The sequence below is a fragment of the Stenella coeruleoalba genome, assembly GCF_951394435.1.
Source record: "Stenella coeruleoalba genome assembly, chromosome: 16".
Taxonomy (NCBI): domain Eukaryota; kingdom Metazoa; phylum Chordata; class Mammalia; order Artiodactyla; family Delphinidae; genus Stenella; species Stenella coeruleoalba.
In genome coordinates this window covers 32,019,393-32,037,203 of record NC_137162.1, presented here as the reverse complement: position 1 = coordinate 32,037,203, position 17,811 = coordinate 32,019,393, and the positions used below count along the sequence as shown (strand labels likewise).

At 47.8% G+C, this 17,811-nt stretch overlaps 1 protein-coding gene across 17 annotated transcripts in view; it reads right to left on the bottom strand.

The window, feature by feature from the left end:
• SORBS1 (sorbin and SH3 domain containing 1) overlaps window positions 1–17,811 on the bottom strand; it is a 238,976-nt gene that overhangs the window by 67,383 nt on the left and 153,782 nt on the right. For all 17 annotated transcript variants that reach the window (XM_079899517.1, XM_079899514.1, XM_079899516.1 and 14 more), the window contains 3 exons: window positions 16,423–16,452; window positions 9,135–9,307; window positions 7,379–7,442 (listed from right to left, as the gene is read on the bottom strand). In XM_079899517.1, coding sequence (XP_079755643.1) covers window positions 7,379–7,442; window positions 9,135–9,307; window positions 16,423–16,452 — 267 coding nt within the window. The remainder of the gene's footprint in view (window positions 1–7,378; window positions 7,443–9,134; window positions 9,308–16,422; window positions 16,453–17,811) is intronic.

The window sequence follows — 17,811 nt, the reverse complement described above, 5'->3', positions numbered from 1 at the left end:
ACACCTGAGGATGTCCTGAGGTTGGGTCTTTTTTTTTTTTTTTTTTTTTTTTTGCGTTATGCGGGCCTCTCACTGTTGTGGCCTCTCCCGTTGCGGAGCACAGGCTCCGGACGCACAGGCTCAGCGGCCATGGCTCACGGACCCAGCCGCTCCGCGGCATGTGGGATCTTCCCGGACCTGGGCACGAACCTGTGTCCCCTGCATCGGCAGGCAGACTCTCAACCACTGTGCCACCAGGGAAGCCCCCTGAGGTTGTGTCTTGAGTCACTTCACCAGGAGGTGGCAGTGGCCACCATCAGCCTGACAGCAGTGGAAGAGGCATTCAAAAGCAAGGGAAAAAGCTGGTCTCTGAGATTTCACCCTTGGCTGATACGATAGCGCTTTATCCTGACAGGGCCAAATGGGTTCTCGCCGGCATGGACCACAAAGTAATACACCAGTTACTCGGCTTTGCTGACTTGGAGGCATCATTTGAAAATAATCTCCCATTTTCTTGACATGAAGCATGTCAAGAGAGCCAGCATCATCTGGCCATGTTCAGAGTAGAAAAGCGTGTTCTTTTCAATCTGTATTCCCCACTCTCATTCTATATTCAAATCCCCAAATTTGCATTGGCGAGTATCTCCTTCCTTTTTCGGAGGATGAAAAGGGTGGCATTCCTCCACTGCAGCGGTTCTCAGCCCTGATCATGGGCCAAATTACTGGGGGAGCTTTCCTAACCTCATATTCCTGGATGCCACACCGGGAGACTCTGGCTCAGCCGAGCGCAGCATGACTGACTCAGAAGCAGGGCAAGCTGGATGCCTGGAGTTAGGCATCAGAGAGCCCCTGGCGAAGGCGCCAACCAAGAACACAGAGTGCAGCAGGAGAGGGAAAGGAATCAGCAGAGGAAATAAAAAACCCATGTCTGGGGGACCCCAGAGACCTGGGTTTGGATCCTGGCTCTGCCACTTGCTGTGTGATCTTCCACAAATTATTTAACCTTTCTGAGCCTCATACCCTTTATTGCCAAAAATGAGGACTTGCCTCATGGGGTTGCTGGGAGGATGAACATGAGGTAACAATTATGACGCGCCCAGCATGGAGCCTCGTCTTCAGTAAGGGCTCAAGACAGGGCAGTGCCAAGCACGTCACTGCAGTGGTTGTGCTATTATCACTAGTAACAGGGTTCCACCACAGGGCTACTTCCTAAGGCTGGAGGCAGTGGAGGAGTTTCTGAGGCTGTTTCCCCACAGCATGTCCCTCTGGCTCCTGCTTCAGGAAGAAACCATGGGCAGGATGTCTAGCAGCCCCTCCATGGTCTGGGTGCAGCAGTGGGTGGCGCAGGCTCTAGTCTCTATCAACATCCCCTCTCCCCACGTCCACAATCAGAAAGACCTCGAGGCATCTCAGATGCTGGGAAGGGACATGTGCCTTTAAGAGAGAGACTGGAGTGTAATTCACAGACAAGTAGCTTTGGGTCAGAAAGGAAGGAATGGTGGGCAGGAGAGGGTGGGTCAAGTGAAGGTCTAAAAGAAAAAGAAAGTAAAGTTATCCCCAAAGGATTTCTGGTAAATTCTTTTTATTTTTGATAAGCTTTCTAGGGACCAGGGTATACAGAGAAATTATAAGAAATAAGTCTTCTGAATTCATTCTACGCTTCCCAAATTTCCTAGCCCTAATTCCTCCCAACGACCCCATGAGATAAAGAATATCAGACATAACCATTGCTCCTGTCCCGCAGAGAGGTGTCAAAGACTGTAAAATGACTAGAAGTGACTGCACCTTGCTGGAATTTACAGGCTTCTTTAAAAGTACATTTTAAATCTCACTGATTAAGACATGATAATTCTATTTATCTTCTGAAAGTCTGGCCAGAAGTTTACTTTTTCACTGTAGCTGAGGGCAGGGGGTGGGGGAAGGTTGCTAAGCTTGACACAAACTTTCACATAATCCTTCACTATTTAGGAGAATCAGCTTTGAGACACTTAGAAATGTCTTTTTTATACTTTATAATCAACTAGAATTTAGACAAAAGGCAGCCGCCCTTAGGCTAGGTTTTGATAGGTTTATTGTAAATAATTCTAGTTTCAAATTCTGAGTTCAAACAAAACAAAAAAAACAGCAGTAACAACCGTCTCCTCCTCGCCACAGGGGACAGACTCCAGAATGACAGCTTACATTTCTCAGTAAATCCGTCTATTTTTTAATGCTCGTTAAAAACTATGCGTAGAGGCTGCCTTGGTTAGGTGCTAATCCATCGTTAACACCCTTCTTTGAAAGGGATAACGCCTTCCCATGTTAAGAAGGGTGTGCAGAGCCCAGGGCCACCGACTGGTAGCACTGGGGCTGGAGTGGTACCAAGGGCAGGGCTGAGGAGGACCTGCCAGGACTCACAAACATCTAAACCACAAACCTGAGACTCTCTCATTACTTAAAAAAAATTAAAATAACAATTCTTTAAAGTGAGCTAGCTCAAAGATTTCTCTCATTTGTAAAAAGCCTTCATCTAATTGAATACATCTGTGATCTATGTCTGAATCTGTCATCTAGGCAAGAGCGGGGGCGAGACAGAACCTACCCTGTTTTTAAAAAAATCTCCAGGGAAGAAGACTTCTTAGAAACTTGTGTTGAAGTCTAATCATCTTGGTTATTATGAATCTTTTATATCCAATCTAATTTTCTTCCTCTTTATCCTTTAAGATGATTTCTTCCTTTTTGGTCTTTGAAAATAAAAACTGGTAAGGTCTGCTTCCTAAATTATAAGTGAAAACTTATCATGTCATCGCTTACTTTTTTTTCCCTTTTTTGGCTGCATTGGGTCTTTGTTGCTGCACCCGTGCTTTGTCTAGTTGCAGCCAGCGGTGGCTTCTCTTGTGGTGGAGCACGGGCTCTAGGCACGTGGGCTTCGGTAGCTGTGGCTTGCGGGCTTTAGAGCGCTGGCTCAGTAGTCGTGGCGCACGGGCTGAGTTGCTCCGCAGCATGTGGGATCTTCCCAGACCAGGGATCGAACCCGTGTCCCCTGCATTGGCAGGAGGACTCTTAACCACTGCGCCACCCTTAACCACTGTCCCAACCCTTACTCTTTATGCCTCGTGGTAAAATAAGCCCGACTTGACGTGTACCACCAAGCAGACGGTATCGTCAGCCAGGGTTGCTAGGTGCTGCGCCTGATGACATGGCAGCTCTGGGTGTGAGGCCAGAAGGCAAAACCCTTGTCTTCAGCTCAACAGGCTGCCTGGAAGCTGCTGGCACTGCCTGCGACAGGCCTAAGGCATTCTTCCCGGCTGATGGGAGTCACTGTTTTTCTCCACAGGACTCTTCCAGGTGGCCTTCCTCTGCCCACGTCTATGGGACTCTACACCTTCAGGCATGCTGTGTGCTGGTCACCTTCCCTAGAAAGGGATCCTATCTTATGAGTGGGTTGGGTTCTCCAAGTCCAAATAAAGCACAAATCAAAAACCGCGTTTGATCAAAATTACCCTAAAAAAATTTCTCACTCATCCAGTTCAGTTCGTTGTTTCTGAAGCAATGCTTTTTGGCTAGAATCAGCACCCCAAGAGCAAAAAACTAGGTTATCCCACACCAGATAGACGCTTGCTGGAAGCAAGGAGGTCACTGATTAAAATGAAATCAACAGCTTTTAATTTTTTAAGTATCAGTTCCTTCCGTAGACTTTTCTTTTTGTTCACAATAGGCCCCAGGCATGAAAGGGTTGGAAACCACCGGGCACATCACAGGGAGACTAAAAATGGAATATGGTATTTGAACTAAAACTGTATCTAACACATCTCAGCATGTCATCGCATATATGTTAAGTGATCGGTAAAAGTCTGGTGAATGACTGAATGGATGACTTCACCAATGACGAGGCGGGTTGGGCAGGATGGTTTGCTGAGCTGATTGGAACAGAGAAGCACTTGAAGACGGGACTGCACTGGGCTTCATCCCTAGGAAGAACTCTGCTTCTGAGGTCCAAAGCCTTCACTCAGCAACACTCTTCAGGCATGTGCTGAGGACCTACTGTGTACCAGCAAGGTTTTCTGGGGCCTTCTGGACACGCGCTCTCACAACTGCCACCACGCTGGACCCAGTACGATGAAGCACCCTTGTCTAACTCCCTGCCTGACATGAACTTGGGAGAAAAGAGGACGTATCTTATTCACGGCACTGTCCTCACTTCCAAGGACAGCATGTGGCACACACACAAATGCTCAATACTACTTGGATGAATGAAGCTCAGAGCACTCAACATCTCATCCTAGAAGAGCATTTAATCAAAGTGCCTCCTGCCGACCCCACCCACTCCTCTCTTTCTGGGTCACTCATCTAAAAATCAGACAATCCCTGCGATTAGAATAATTCTCAGGATGTTGCCCTTCACTCACCTTTTAGAACCTTCTTTGACACCTAGGCTATTTACCCCAGAAAAGAATATCTTTTTAGATACAGGTGTGGCCATCCTCCCCCAGCAGGGCCAAATTCCTAGCCAGGTCTTTCATGAAAAGGTTCCTAGCTTGGTCAAAACCCTTATTTTCAAGGGCTATCATCTCCCACCACGACTGAATCCCATACCTGGATATGTCTTGGGGAATTCCCTACCAAGGAGATATACCTGGAGATACACCCAGGACAAGGGGGGCCCAGTGGAGAGTTAGTTGCACACATGGGAACCAGGTAATGTTTCTCTTGCTGACGCTGGCATGTCTACCTACTGCCCATGAGCCATAATGACTCAGCTTCCCCGAGTCAGTGCGCTGCCACCAGCATCACGTGACCACCCCCAAAGACAAAGCCCTGGGTATCTGAGTACAGGCAGCTTTTCCCAGAGCCCCACACGTTCAAAGTGTCGTAACGAAGCCACACTGGTTACCCCATTAATCTTGTAAACTCCAAGGGAACAGGATTAAAATACCACCTGGATAGATTCCTGTTAACACAGTCAGCAAGGAGCAAGAGAACACCACAAAACACAAGGTTAGAGGGAAGCAAATGATGGGGAGAGAGCTCTTAGCAACCAGGAAGAACCCCAAGGTGAAAAAGAAAGTAACAGTATCGGTACAAAGCGAGGCACATGATTTTCCTTTAATTACCTTCAGATTTAGGACTAGGAGTAGATGCAGGAAACTGGTAGGTAGGAGTGTAAGGATTGTCCTCTGTAGCAGAGAAAAGCAGTGGATTTTGAAACTATCCACCACGAAGTGGAGGAAGTGACAAATCTCCAATTGATTCTTTCAAATGACTGATTACCTATTTTAGTGTTATTAAAGCACACGGCATCACACTTGAAAAGACATTAATGAATTAGAAAGGACTTGGTTATTTTAACACGGCACATTCATGCAAATAAGTGAAATAAAATTTCTGCCAACCAAAAGTGACTATCAAAACAAAATCTAAAAGCCAAATCTTATTCCTAAAATGGAACTGTAAGAATTAATTTAAGGCTAGGACAACAGATACACTGTCTAAGTTCATGGTACCTTCAGAACTTTGCTGGATTTCAGGAAGTTCAGGGAATTTGTACGTAGGGAAATAAGGGTTTTCTTCAGGAGTGTCTAGGCAGAGGAGCAGGTTTGGTAGAGAGAATAGAGGAAGATACAAATGGAGAGAATGAACGAATAGGAATCCACACACAATTCAGGCTCCTTGAATTCTGGAACATACTAAGCTTCACCAGTGATGAAAGGAATTCAAATTGCTTTTAAAAATCCAGTCCTTTTGCCTGAATGACTGAGACACGTCTAAAGACACAATATCATTTCTCTTCTTGGACAAAGAATTCCATGAATAGTCTCCAATAAGCAAAAGGCATTTAGCACAAAGCTTCAAATTTTCACCTTTTATGGGAAAAAAATATTAAGTATGCTAATAAATTGTGTGCAAAGAAAACAACTGTCATCAAATGATTTTTTTAAAAAAATCAAAGCTTGTGCTGTAGACATTAGAATCAGGACAAATTAGTGGATTCTTAATTTTTCAAATACCTCTGCCTAGGGCAGGTAGTTTCGCTCAGAATCTGTAATTTAGGTTGAGTTATCATCTGTAATATATGAGAGGACCAATGCTGCCTGAGGGGCAGAATTACATATTTTTCACATATGCACCTGTGTCTCGGCATTTGGGCCGCCAAAGCTGGATCTAAAGGTGAGAGACAGATTGTTGGGGAAATGGACGTTGGCTTTAGCAAGTGACCAGTGCAACTGACACCATCTGATCAGACAGCCAGCATCACCACCGTGACTGAGCTCATCTACCTCAAAAAGAGTGAATTTACTCTTGGCTCAGAAACACTAAATACTGAGCATCTCAAAATTTAGAAACAAATTGAAGAGGGGTACCCCCAGGTTCATTCTGAACCCTGCAGGGGCTAATTAACAGTGATGTTAGCTGGCAGCCACAGTTAATCAGACAGACTGGTTATCTGCGGCACAGGCTGACCAGACAATGATCAGACACGTTTCCTTTGCCTTCGTGTGTCTTCTGTGCCAGGCGGCCAGACTGGATTTGGCCACAGGGAAGGACAGGATGCTCTGCCTGCAGGAGGAGTGGTACCCTTCTCACAGCGCAGCTGCATCCCTGCCCAGCAGCTGAGTGGCGGCACAGGCGGATGAGAGCTGTGGGGCTTGCAACCTGCCTGAGCACTGGCCTGGGGTTCTCCCACCATGCTGGGTCCCCTGCTGGCAGCCCAGCAGGCCCCTGATTTGGAAGCACTACTCTCCCAGCTTGAGCGGGCTCTGTTGTGTCAGCTCTGGACTGGCTCTCAGGGCTCCCTGCCAAGTGCTGGCTCCCAGCTGCGGAAGATTATTTTTCACATTAACACCGTCATACAGGTGCACCATGCGTCCTACTTCACAAGGCAGAATTTGCTCTCATTTGGGCCCTGCCACACCCCTCAGAGGAAGGGGAAGGGAACAGACACAGAGAGGTCCGTGATTGGCCCACGGTCACATGAGTGCTCGGGGGACTGAACCCAGACGAGAACACTTTTTAACTCCCAGTTCATGCCTTCTCAACTTGCTCTGCCTACAAGGCAGTCATGGGCTGACACCGGGAGGTGCACCTAAAGCCAGAAGCAGGTGGGAGCCGAAGCTGCTCACATACCAGGCAGGCAGGTGCTAAAGAACGCGGGCAGAGTGCTGGGCTCAGCCTGCTGCATCCCCAACACCTGGGAGGGAGGAGGGAGGACTTGGGAGCCGACCTGAGCTCCCACATGTGAGGCAGGCGCACAAGTTCTCCCGCCCCCTCTGCTCTTGCAGGTGCATGGCTGGGCTCAGGCAGGCCCGGGCCTAATGAGGTCAAGCTGCAGGGCCCAGTCTTCCGGCCAAGTGAGTTTAGGTCCTCACCACAATAGTCAACATATAGGCACAGCACAGCTTCTACAAATGAAAATCAATACCTCTGTTTAGTTTGTGGATCTGCTTAAACATGGTCTTGTACCAGTCTTTTGATCTCTCGGTGTTCTGGAGAAAAAGAGGAAAATAAAATGGAAATCTCAGCACGTTTCGGAACTTCCATGATCACGAAAGCAAAATGCAAAGTGACAACAGTCAAAACTCATGTAATTCTGTACATCACTGTGGTCTCACATTGAAATCTTTTCTTTTTTAAATGCAAAACTGTTGAGAAAGAACCGACAAACCAAGGGATTCAGACCTGAATCTGCGAGGTAATATTTGGTCAAAAGGATGCAGGTTTTGAAACCAGTGGACAAGGATCCACTTGAAATGTGTCCATTCTTAGGTAATTTTTAGAGAGACCCTCTCTCCATATATAGATGACTACACTGAAGTAAAGCCTCCTAGAAATGTAAGAAACAAGGAACATATGCTTATCACCCATTTCAGGTTACTCTGTAGAAGTATTTAAGCCACCTGCACAGGGCTAGATTTAGAACGTATACATTAAAACGCAACCCATTATAGCATCCAATGCCAGAGAGCTTCCATCCTAACCACAAGCTGGGTTGTTTTTTAAGATAAAAATAAAACAAGGAAGGAGACAGGTGGTTAGATCAGATACTTCCACTCCCACCTTATAGATGAGAAAATACGATACAGAAAGTCAATGGTCACAGAGCAGGAGAGCAGGTGAGAGGGAGGGCTGCCCAACAGGATGGTTAGCGGGAAGGGTCTGCTCTGTCACCCACAGGTTGTGCAATCCTGGGCAAGTAATCCCGCCTGAGTCCCTGTTTCCGCATCTATAAAGTGGGAATGATATTAATACCTACCCTGTACGGTGAATCATGTTTGAATGAGATAATGCATTAGCAAACGAACACTGCGATCATTATTAGTAATAATTCTTTCTACTACTACTTATTATTATTGGAATACTTATTATTCCTTAGGACAACAATTCTTTTGAGGCTTAGCCCACTGCTGTTTCTATCAGCCTCCCCCAAAGGGACACAAAAACCTGTCCTTTGCTCAATGGAAATCACAGAGAAACACATCACAGCCAGTGTTCTGGTTCTGGCACATGGAGAGAGATGGGGTTCACCCCAATCCAGGTGCAAATGTGGGGCTTCTCTGGGATCCCAGGGCCTGCAGGAGGCTGGCGGGCCTGCACAGAGGGGAGGGCTACGCCAGGGCTGCCACGAGACCCACCCTGTTCTGAGGCCTTGCAGGCTGAATCCACCCTGTGTGTCCCTGAGAGTCTCCCACTCTCCCTGGATGACGGGCTATCTCCCATCCAAGGGAACTTCTTCCTGAACGCATGGTGGCAGGGACCCTGAGCCTCGCACTCTTCCCAGGGTTCTCTAACCCTGGACTACAGCACAATAACGAAGGAGACTGGGAAACACAGCTCACGACCTTCTCCTCTTGAACACACACATGCCTGAAGCCTCTCAGAAGCTCTGCCACAGAGAAAGCAATCTGCCTTTGTTCCACCCAGCTTTCCCCCACATTCATCTGACCATGAAACCCTTTTCTCATGGGTTTAGAAACAGCTAACGTATGCTTTGGGAAAAGTTGTCACCCAGCTCTTGGAGGCTCTGCAGGCCTCAGTGGGCTTAGAGAGAAGACAGTGCTGAGGACCCTCCTTTTGAGGTCTCTGCCACCCACAGACGGGGTTCACGTGGACCCAGGGGTGGACACCTGTCACTGGCTTAGGACAAAGCCTAAGAAGGACCTGTAGGTCCGCACTCGTACCCGGAGTGGGATGCCCACACCATCCATGGAAACATCGCTCAGGTCCTGAGTGCTCTTTGCCACCCGCCTGCTGTCATCCTTCACCTTCTTCTCAGCAGCCCTGCCAGGGGAGGTGGGTTTTTCCTGAGTTGGTGCTGAGTCCTGCTCTCCCACTCTTCTTTCCGAGACAGGATCTGGAAAAGAAAAGCAATCATTAGCTGAAGCTCTTCTGGTGGCTCCAAAGCAAATTCCCCACAAACAATCCAGCTAGGGTAGAGTGTGTCTGCCAGTTCTCAGTTGGAAGTTGTGCCTAGAGCAGGGGTCAGCAAACCATGGCCCAGCCCCCGGTTTCTGTAAATAAAGTTTTATTAGAACACAGCCATGCTCTTTGCTTACATATTATTTACTGCTGCTTTGGAGCTACAACGACAGAGCTGAGTAGCTGTGACAGAAACCTTATGGCCTGCAAAGCCTAACGTATTTACCATCTGGCCCTTTTTTTTGGTTTAGTATTTGTTTTTTATTTATTGGATGAAAGATTAGATTCTGTAGTGTTTTACAATTTTCAAAAGTTTCACACACATGATTTCATATAATCCCATAATAACCCTTTGTCCTCCTACCCTTACTTTGCCCCTCTCCCCTTCTTCTTACCCCACTGGTAACCACTAGTTTATTCTCTATACCAGAGTCTGTTTTTTGTTTTATTCACTAGTTTGTTGTATTTTTTAGATTACACGTATAAGTGATACCATGGCAGTATCTGTCTTTCTCTGACTTATTTCACCAAGCATAATGCCCTCCAAGTCCATCCATGTTGCTGCAAATGGCAAAATTTCATTTTTATGGCTGAGTTATATTCCATTGTGTACATACCACATCTTCTTTATCCATTCATCTGTTGATGGACACTTAGGTTGCTTCCATACCTTGGCAACTGTAAATAATGCTGCTATGAACATTGGGGTGCATGTATCTTTTCAAATTAGTGGTTTTGTTTTTTTCAGATATATACCCAGGAGCGGAATTGCTGGGTCACATGGTAGCTCTATTTGAGGGTTTGTTTTTTTTTTTTGAGAAACCTCCATACTGTTTTCCGCCCATTAGGCCCTTTTAAAAAATGTGTGGACAGTGTGGTAAGTGCCCTATAGATGTCTGTACTTGGTGCTCCAGACATCCAGGTAGTTCTGACTTTTCTAGGAATTCAGGGAGCAGGTAAACCACACGAGGGTGGCCAGACACTACTTGAAAGTTCTTGTTTCCCCTTGAGGAAGTCACTTAACTTTTCTGTGCCTCTGTTTTCTCATCCAGAAATGGGGATAACACTTCAACTGGCCAGCTCACAGCAATGTTGTGAGGACCTAATAAAATAGCTTACGCCAAGTGCTCAGAAAACGGTAAACTGCTAAATGCACATTAGAGTTTATTTAATTTCATCCAGGATTGGAAGCTACAGAGAGCTAATAAACATACCACGTGTGGCCTATAGATTATAAAATTACTTAGTGTGTTCTGTTATTCCAAGGCATGTCATTTATTTATAGGAGGCATTTACAAAGCACCTGCCAGGTGCTATGCGTTCACATGTGCTGTGGACATGGGGGTGAACCATTCCCAGCCTGGCCTTCAAGGAACTGACGGTCTAGTGGGCAGAAAGAGGAGAGCCAGCAATGAGAATGGAGGCAACCAGTGCTGACAGAGGAGTCCACATCCCACTCCGCTGAGGAACTGGGTTCAGGCACCACCTCTCAGAAGGGTCAGCCAGACAAAGAGGAAGTGAAGGGTGCTCCTGGCGGAGGGAATGGCATAAGCAAATGCCAGGGGCCTCTGGACTACTCTGAGCTTATTATGGGCCAGGCAGTGTGCTAAGCTCTTCACGTACATTACCGCAGCTCATCCTCCCAGTAACTCTATGAGGAAGAAACTATCATCATCCCTCCATTTTTTAAAAAAAGAAACAAGTAAAATTAATTTTTATTTTATTTACTCTATCTAAAATATCATTTCAACATGTAATCAGTATAAGCAGTTACTAATGAGGTGTTATACGCTCTTTATCTTGTACCAAGCACTGCATGTGAGCGTGTGTATTACACCTACAGCACCTCTTGATTTGCATTAGCCACATTTTAAGTGCTCCATGGCCACACGGGGCTGGCTAGTGGCTACCATACTGGACAGAACAGCAGTAGAGTAAGAATGCCCATCTAACCATTTATTAGTGCTGTGGTTTGCATTGAGCTTTTCAGAGTATCAGTTACTGGTCCATTAAGTCATCCCTCCATTTTTAAAAGACAGGCATGGGGAACAAAGCACAGAAAAGTTAAAGTAGCCTGCCTGAGGTCACACAGCAGCGTGTGGCCAAGCCAGGATTTGGCCTAGTGTCCACCTGACTCCAGCGGTCCTCGCTGAACCACATCCTGTCTGGCCTCCCTCCAAGGTGGGACCAAGGTTTCGAGCCTGGGAGCCTGGCCTGATCCAAACAGAGAAGTCAGGAAAGGGAACTGGGCTGGGGAAGGCAGGGAGAGAAGGCTGCCTGCACTTAGGCAGGGTAACTTTGAGGGGACAGCGAGACACTCAAGTAGAAGTGCCCTGGAGACCCTGAAGAAACGTGAGAGTGAAGCCCAGGGAGAGGCCCCGGAAGAGGGCGATTCTGGAGCCATCAGCACAAAAGTGATGGCTGAAGGCAAGGAGATGGAAGAGGTCAGTGGAGGAGATGACAGCAGAGTCAAGGGCCGAAGTCATGCACGAAAGAATGTCACAGTTACAGGCTGAAAAGCAGGAAAAAAAAAAAGGGTTCCCAGAAGCTTGCAGCTGTTGCTGGAGGGATAGGAGATGAACCGGAGAGGAACAAGTGAGGTGTCACTGAAACCAGAGAAGACAGAGTTCCAAGAAGTGGGATGGTAACGCGTCAGAGGAAAAAACAGAAAAATGAAAAAAAGAAATTGAAGCAGAGGAAGCGGCATTACCTTAGGCAAAAAAAGAGTCACAGGATCTCTCTGAGCGAGAAAATTTCAGGAGGGGAGTGAGGGCAGATGCCAGATTTCAGGGGCAGGAAGCGGGCAGTTAAGTAGGGAGGAGGTCAGCACGGGAGGAAGGAGCATGTCAGATGGTCACCAGAGAGGCCAAAAGACTGGGGGGCAAAAAGGGTTACACCGGGGAGTCTAATGTCCTACCAGTGGAGCCCATGAGGTGAGACGGCAGGGGATGAAGATGTGCCCTGGCTATTAATATGTGTCCGGGAAGGATCTGTTCATTGACTGAGGGAGAGGTTCTCATCTCTGAGAAAAGAAAACGTTCCGAGTGCTGGCTGCAGGACTAAACATTCCATGTTCCAGTGTACATGGAAAGTGGTGCTGAGGTCAGAGATGTCTGTGCGCGGGAGCTGGGGAAACACTGCCGCCAGCGAGCCCAGGTTTACGACTTTCACAGACTGCTCCATGGAGTGGCTTTGCCCGGGTTTCAAACAAACTACTGAAATGAATACTCATTCTGCGACCGCAGAACAATTTCTAAACATTCTGTGCAAGACTCAGCTTCGTGAGTGCTTCAGAAAACCCCATCACCGTAAGTTGTTGGTTTTTTTTTAAAGACAGGGATTTTCCTTAATTAAAATGATTTCACACTGCTGATTTAATTTTTAATACAATTTTTAAAGGTTACGCTCCATTTACAGTTATTACAAAATATTGGCTATATTCCCCGTGTTGTATGATATACCCTTGTAGCCCATCTTACACCCAATAGGTTGTACTTCCCACCCCCTCACACCGCTGGAAACCACTAGTGTGTTCTCTACATCTGTGAGCCTACTTCTTTTTTGTTTTATTCACTGGTTTGTTGTATCTCTGGTCTCACCACCATAAGCTTTACAAGATTAAGACCAGACTGGTTTTACGGGATGAGTTCTCAGGCTCCCACAAAATTCCAACAGGAGGCCAAGGATTTGGCAGGAAGCTCGGGAGGGTGGGGGAATGTTGAGTTACCAGAGTCCCCCCTTCACATGGCTGTGCTGAACACTCCCCCCCCCCCGACTGGAAAGGCCTTGCCTCAGTGTGATCAAGTTGCAGCAGGTGAGGCTGATTTCAAGCTGTCTCACCGAGTGCTTAGAGATGCTTGTCCTCACGCTCTACTGCCATCTCTTCAGAGGCAGATCACAGATATGCCAACCTCAGCGTTTCCAGACCTAGAGTAATTCTTAAGAAATTCTTAGGGCAGGTGGCTCTAGCAGCCATCACTTAACTGCAAAACTCAGGCTGACAGTCCATGGATTTGTTCCCAAGCTGCCAGAGTCCTTGTGATCTACGAAAATTAGCCCTGAACTCTTTTACTTTAGAAGCCTATGATCATGTGATTTGTAACTGAGTGGGTTTCAACACACAGAGGGCTGAACTGCAGCCTCTAAAGAAGAAGTGTTTCTTTATATAGTGGAAACCCAAGGTGACACTTCATTGTACCATGCAGGTGATGGGGCCACCCTGTGACATCCAATGGGTTACGATGAAGCCTTGCTGCTATTCCTCACTAGGCAAATACATGACACCCTGGAGCATTTCCTTCGAGTTTTATACTGTGCTTTCAAAGGAAGGTCCTGGAAAGGGCCACTCAATAAAGGATGCTGCTGACAACCCGGACAGGGCATCTGTGTCTGTGGGAGGTGGGAAAGCAACCCTAGTCTTCACATCCAAAGCTTTGTGACTGAGGATCACAGCGCTGCTTACACTTCCCTCGGGGAAGGGAGGGGTGGCCTCTCCGTACCCTATGCCAGCCCCTCTGTCCCAGCCCTTGTTTTCCTGTCTTTCCACCCAGGGGACAGGAGGCCAAATCCCATGCGGGTCTCATTCCTGGAGGAATCTCATTAAGCATGAAGCCCCACAGAGGTTTGATAAAAAAATCGGTTAGTGGGAGGGAGGCTGGTGGTCCTTCCAAGTCCCATCACCACTGGGGTGGGGGGAAAAGCCTTACTTTCTCTTCCTCCAGAGCACAGACTAGAGCACCAGCCCCACCAGCCTTCTCTCCTTCAGGAGCTCCTGAACAAAACGGTGCTCTTCCTTTTTAAACAAAACTGCTTTTAGTGAGCACCTACTTTACATCCCGCTCTATCAAATACCCTTAGTGGATCTGCACCAAAAGTGGAGGATGGAAGTGCTGGGCTTATTTTAAAGCGGAGGAAGTGGCCTGAGCCTGCCAGCATGATAGAGAAGCCCCGACATTCACACAGCACCTTCCAGTGTGCAAAGCACCCTCCTCCCTCTTCCCATCACAAATGATCCCTACAACGCCTCTTTGAGGCAGGGGCAAGGATTACACGCCTATTTCCCATATGAGGAAACTGGCTCAGCGAGGTGAAGTCACTTACCCAGGGACAAACAGCTACTGTAAGAGGGAAGAACCAGGACCAAACTCTGGGTCCCGTAACTTGTGTTGAGGTGCCTTTTCAAACTCCCCAAAGCAGGAAGGCACCCACAGGAGCTCCTTTTCAGAGCCGCCCTGTTCTCAGCAATCTGGGCTGGGGCCAGGGAATGAAGTGGGCTGGAGTGCGGCAGCTCCAGGAGGGGCAGCAAAGGGCACCTTGAACTCAGCCACGGCCTGTCCTGGTCCTGCGGCCAAGTCCTGGATAAAGTGGAGAGGGTGTGAGAACCCCATGTCCTCCCCACCAGGCTCTCCACGAATCACAAGGACAGCAGCGGGATGAAGGAACACAGAACTCATGGAGTAGCTGCTCAGAAAAATGGTGGCTTTTGCTATCCACCAGATCAGGGGTCCTCAACCCCAGAGATCACGAGTACCAGCAAATCCATGTGTTTGCATGCATGTGGCTTTTTCTAGAGAATGAATCTACTGCCTTGCTTAGATTCTCCAAATGAGTCCATGACCAAAACAAGGTTCCAAGCCACGATGTCACACCATTAGCTGCTTGAGGGCAGCACAGTTCCCTGAAACAGCCCCAGAGCCTGGCTTGGTGTCTTACACAAAGTAGGCACTCGATAAAACGACAAGTGAGCCAGCGGAGGCGCCTACTGACAACAGTAGCTCATTTCTATCAAGCACGTGAGTGCCAGTACTCAGTGCTAAGATGTTGACAAGCAGAACCCAGGAGGCGCTACTGCTTTCCCTATCTGGCAGATAAAAACTGATCTGTAGTTTAGATCATCAGTAACCTGCCTTAGGTCTCACCATCAGTAGGTGGGAGAACCAGGATTATGGCTGCAGAAAGCCGGAAGGAAATGGCCAAACATTCCCATTCCTGGGTTCCCTCCCCACCCCAACCTTGTCCCAATCCTGCACACTCTGTCAGGCAGTGAGCCCTGATATCTGATTATATTTGCAGTCACTCCCCACCACTGTCGGCTCTTGATGAAACCTGCTATTCCAGTGCAGTCAGTACAGAGGGAAGCATCGGCATCGCCGGGGAGCTGGTTAGAAATTCAACTTCTGGGACTTCCCTGGTGGTCCAGTGGTTAAGAATCTGCCTTCCGATGCAGGGGACGTGGTTTCGATCCTTTGTCAGGGAACTAAGATCCCACATGCTGTGGGGCAACTATGCCCGTGCACCACTACTGAGCCTGCACACCACAAATAGAGAACCCTGGAGTCCATGTGCCGCAACGAAGATCCTTCATGCCGCCACTAAGACCCAACGCAGCCAAATAAATAAATAAATGTTAAAAAAAAGAAAAAAGAAATGCAATTTCTCGCCTATACCCATGAAATCCGAAGCTCTGGAGGTGTGGTCCGGGAATCTGGGCTTTGGCCAGCTCTCCAGGAGGGTCTGATGCCAGCTCAAGTTCAAGAAGCTGTGCTCCCCAACCCTCTTCCAGGCACTGCTGGTCTGGAGGCTCTCCCCTTGGTCCATCATCCCAGGGTCATCTATTGGCATTTGGGTTTGCCACCCAAAAAGGAGAGAACTGATCCACATTTCCCAACCCCAGATTGTCACACCCTAGAAGAGACACAGAAGCAATAGGAAGGTGGCTTCTTCAATGATGCTGGCCAGGTGCACTCCATCCAAAGCATAGCTCCTTGTCCTTTTTATTCAGAATAGCCAGTTCTTACCGATCAAGGCACTTGTCACTGTCCCACTGGACACGTTTACTAGTTTGCACCACTAGTGTGCCCCCACCAGCCTTCAAGTTCCAGGGAGGCAGGAACCATGCCTGTTTTGATCATCCTTGCAGCCAGCAATAAGCAGTTCCCAACACATCAGAGAAGCTCGCAAGACTTCACTGATTGAACACATCAGGTGGTGGACAGAAGATGGCTTTAGCAGGAACACGTGTTAGTATGTAAATAAATATTTCTCACCTACCTGAAAGGCTGCTGAGTCGTTTCTGCTGTTCTGTGATAAAAAACAAAAAAAAAAACACAGTGTAAGTGAGATTTACACAGACATGGTAAGACCAAGAAGTCCCGGCATAACTCGTTAGGATCCCCAAACCTGTGTCCTTACTGTCCTCTGGGCTTAGATGCTAAAATGCTGTATAGTCCAGCTGCATACAGGGATATTAATGTGGCTTCATCATCTGGGTGTGGTGTCTCCTGTCCCTCTCCCCCTAGATTCGTGCCAGGATTCAGGGAACAATCACTGTTTTATGGTTGTTTACCTCTTAAAGTGATCTGATCACTGAAGGAGGCCCTCAACTCCCCTGGTCTCAAGGGAGCAGGACCTTATACACCCCAGTCTTGGTACCTTTTGAGGGAATGTAATCATAACCATGGCAGCTACCATCTGAGAGCTTGTGAAATGCCAGATATTGTTTTAAGAGCTTTCACGTGTGTGAACGCTTTTCATCTTCACAGTAACTCTAGCAGGTAGGTCAGCACTGGCTGAGAGACCTCACATAAGGGGCACTAACTACCCAAGATGACACTGAAAATCAGAGCTGCGTCTAGAATCTGGGTCCCCCAGGTTTCTTTCCAACTCTTATCACCAGGTCCCACTGGTTCCTTAACAGTGAGAGGTCCATTGGTTTCCCACCCTCCTGGGCAGTCTCGCGGTGGGGAGGCCAGCATCTCCTTTGGAGAGTTCTGTGCGTATGTGCTTTGGGATAAGCACAGACATGACCTTTACCTTCTACAGCTGCTAAATATAAAGCAGCCACATGTATAAAAATAGAACACTTGCCAGCCCAAGGGTGCTGTCATCGTCCCCCTTGGCAGCATCCCCACCCTCCCTCCAGAACCAGCGTGGCGAGAAGTAAACAGAGCAGCAGGGGAGCTCGCAGCTGGTGGAAGCTGCCCTGTGTACGTCGGGCACGTGGGCAAGGTTCACACTAGCTGTACCACAGAAGCCCAGCAGAGCCCTAGGCTCAGCTCTGCCAGCAACTTGCCAGATGGCACTGACCAACCACTTAACGTCTCAGCCTCAGTTTCCTTGTCTGTTAAATCAAAGTGCTCACTGGATCTATGGTAACCAAACGCTAGTCTCCAAGCTGGAAGCAAGGCCTTCCCTAGCAATCAAAAGCAAATTTATTCAGTTGAAAAGATTATGTGGTATCGCACTTCTGAGGTGTGGAATAGCCTTTCCTTCATAGAAAGAGATGCATGCAGTGTAGATCACAGTGGTTGTTTTTCAAGAGTGTTATTTAGCAAAAGTTAGAAATTAGCAACCCCAGGCTAGTCCCCAGGCCGTTTCACGTGACCATGAGATCTAGAAGTCTGGGACCGCGGGGAACTCCTGTCCTTCATGTGGTCCATG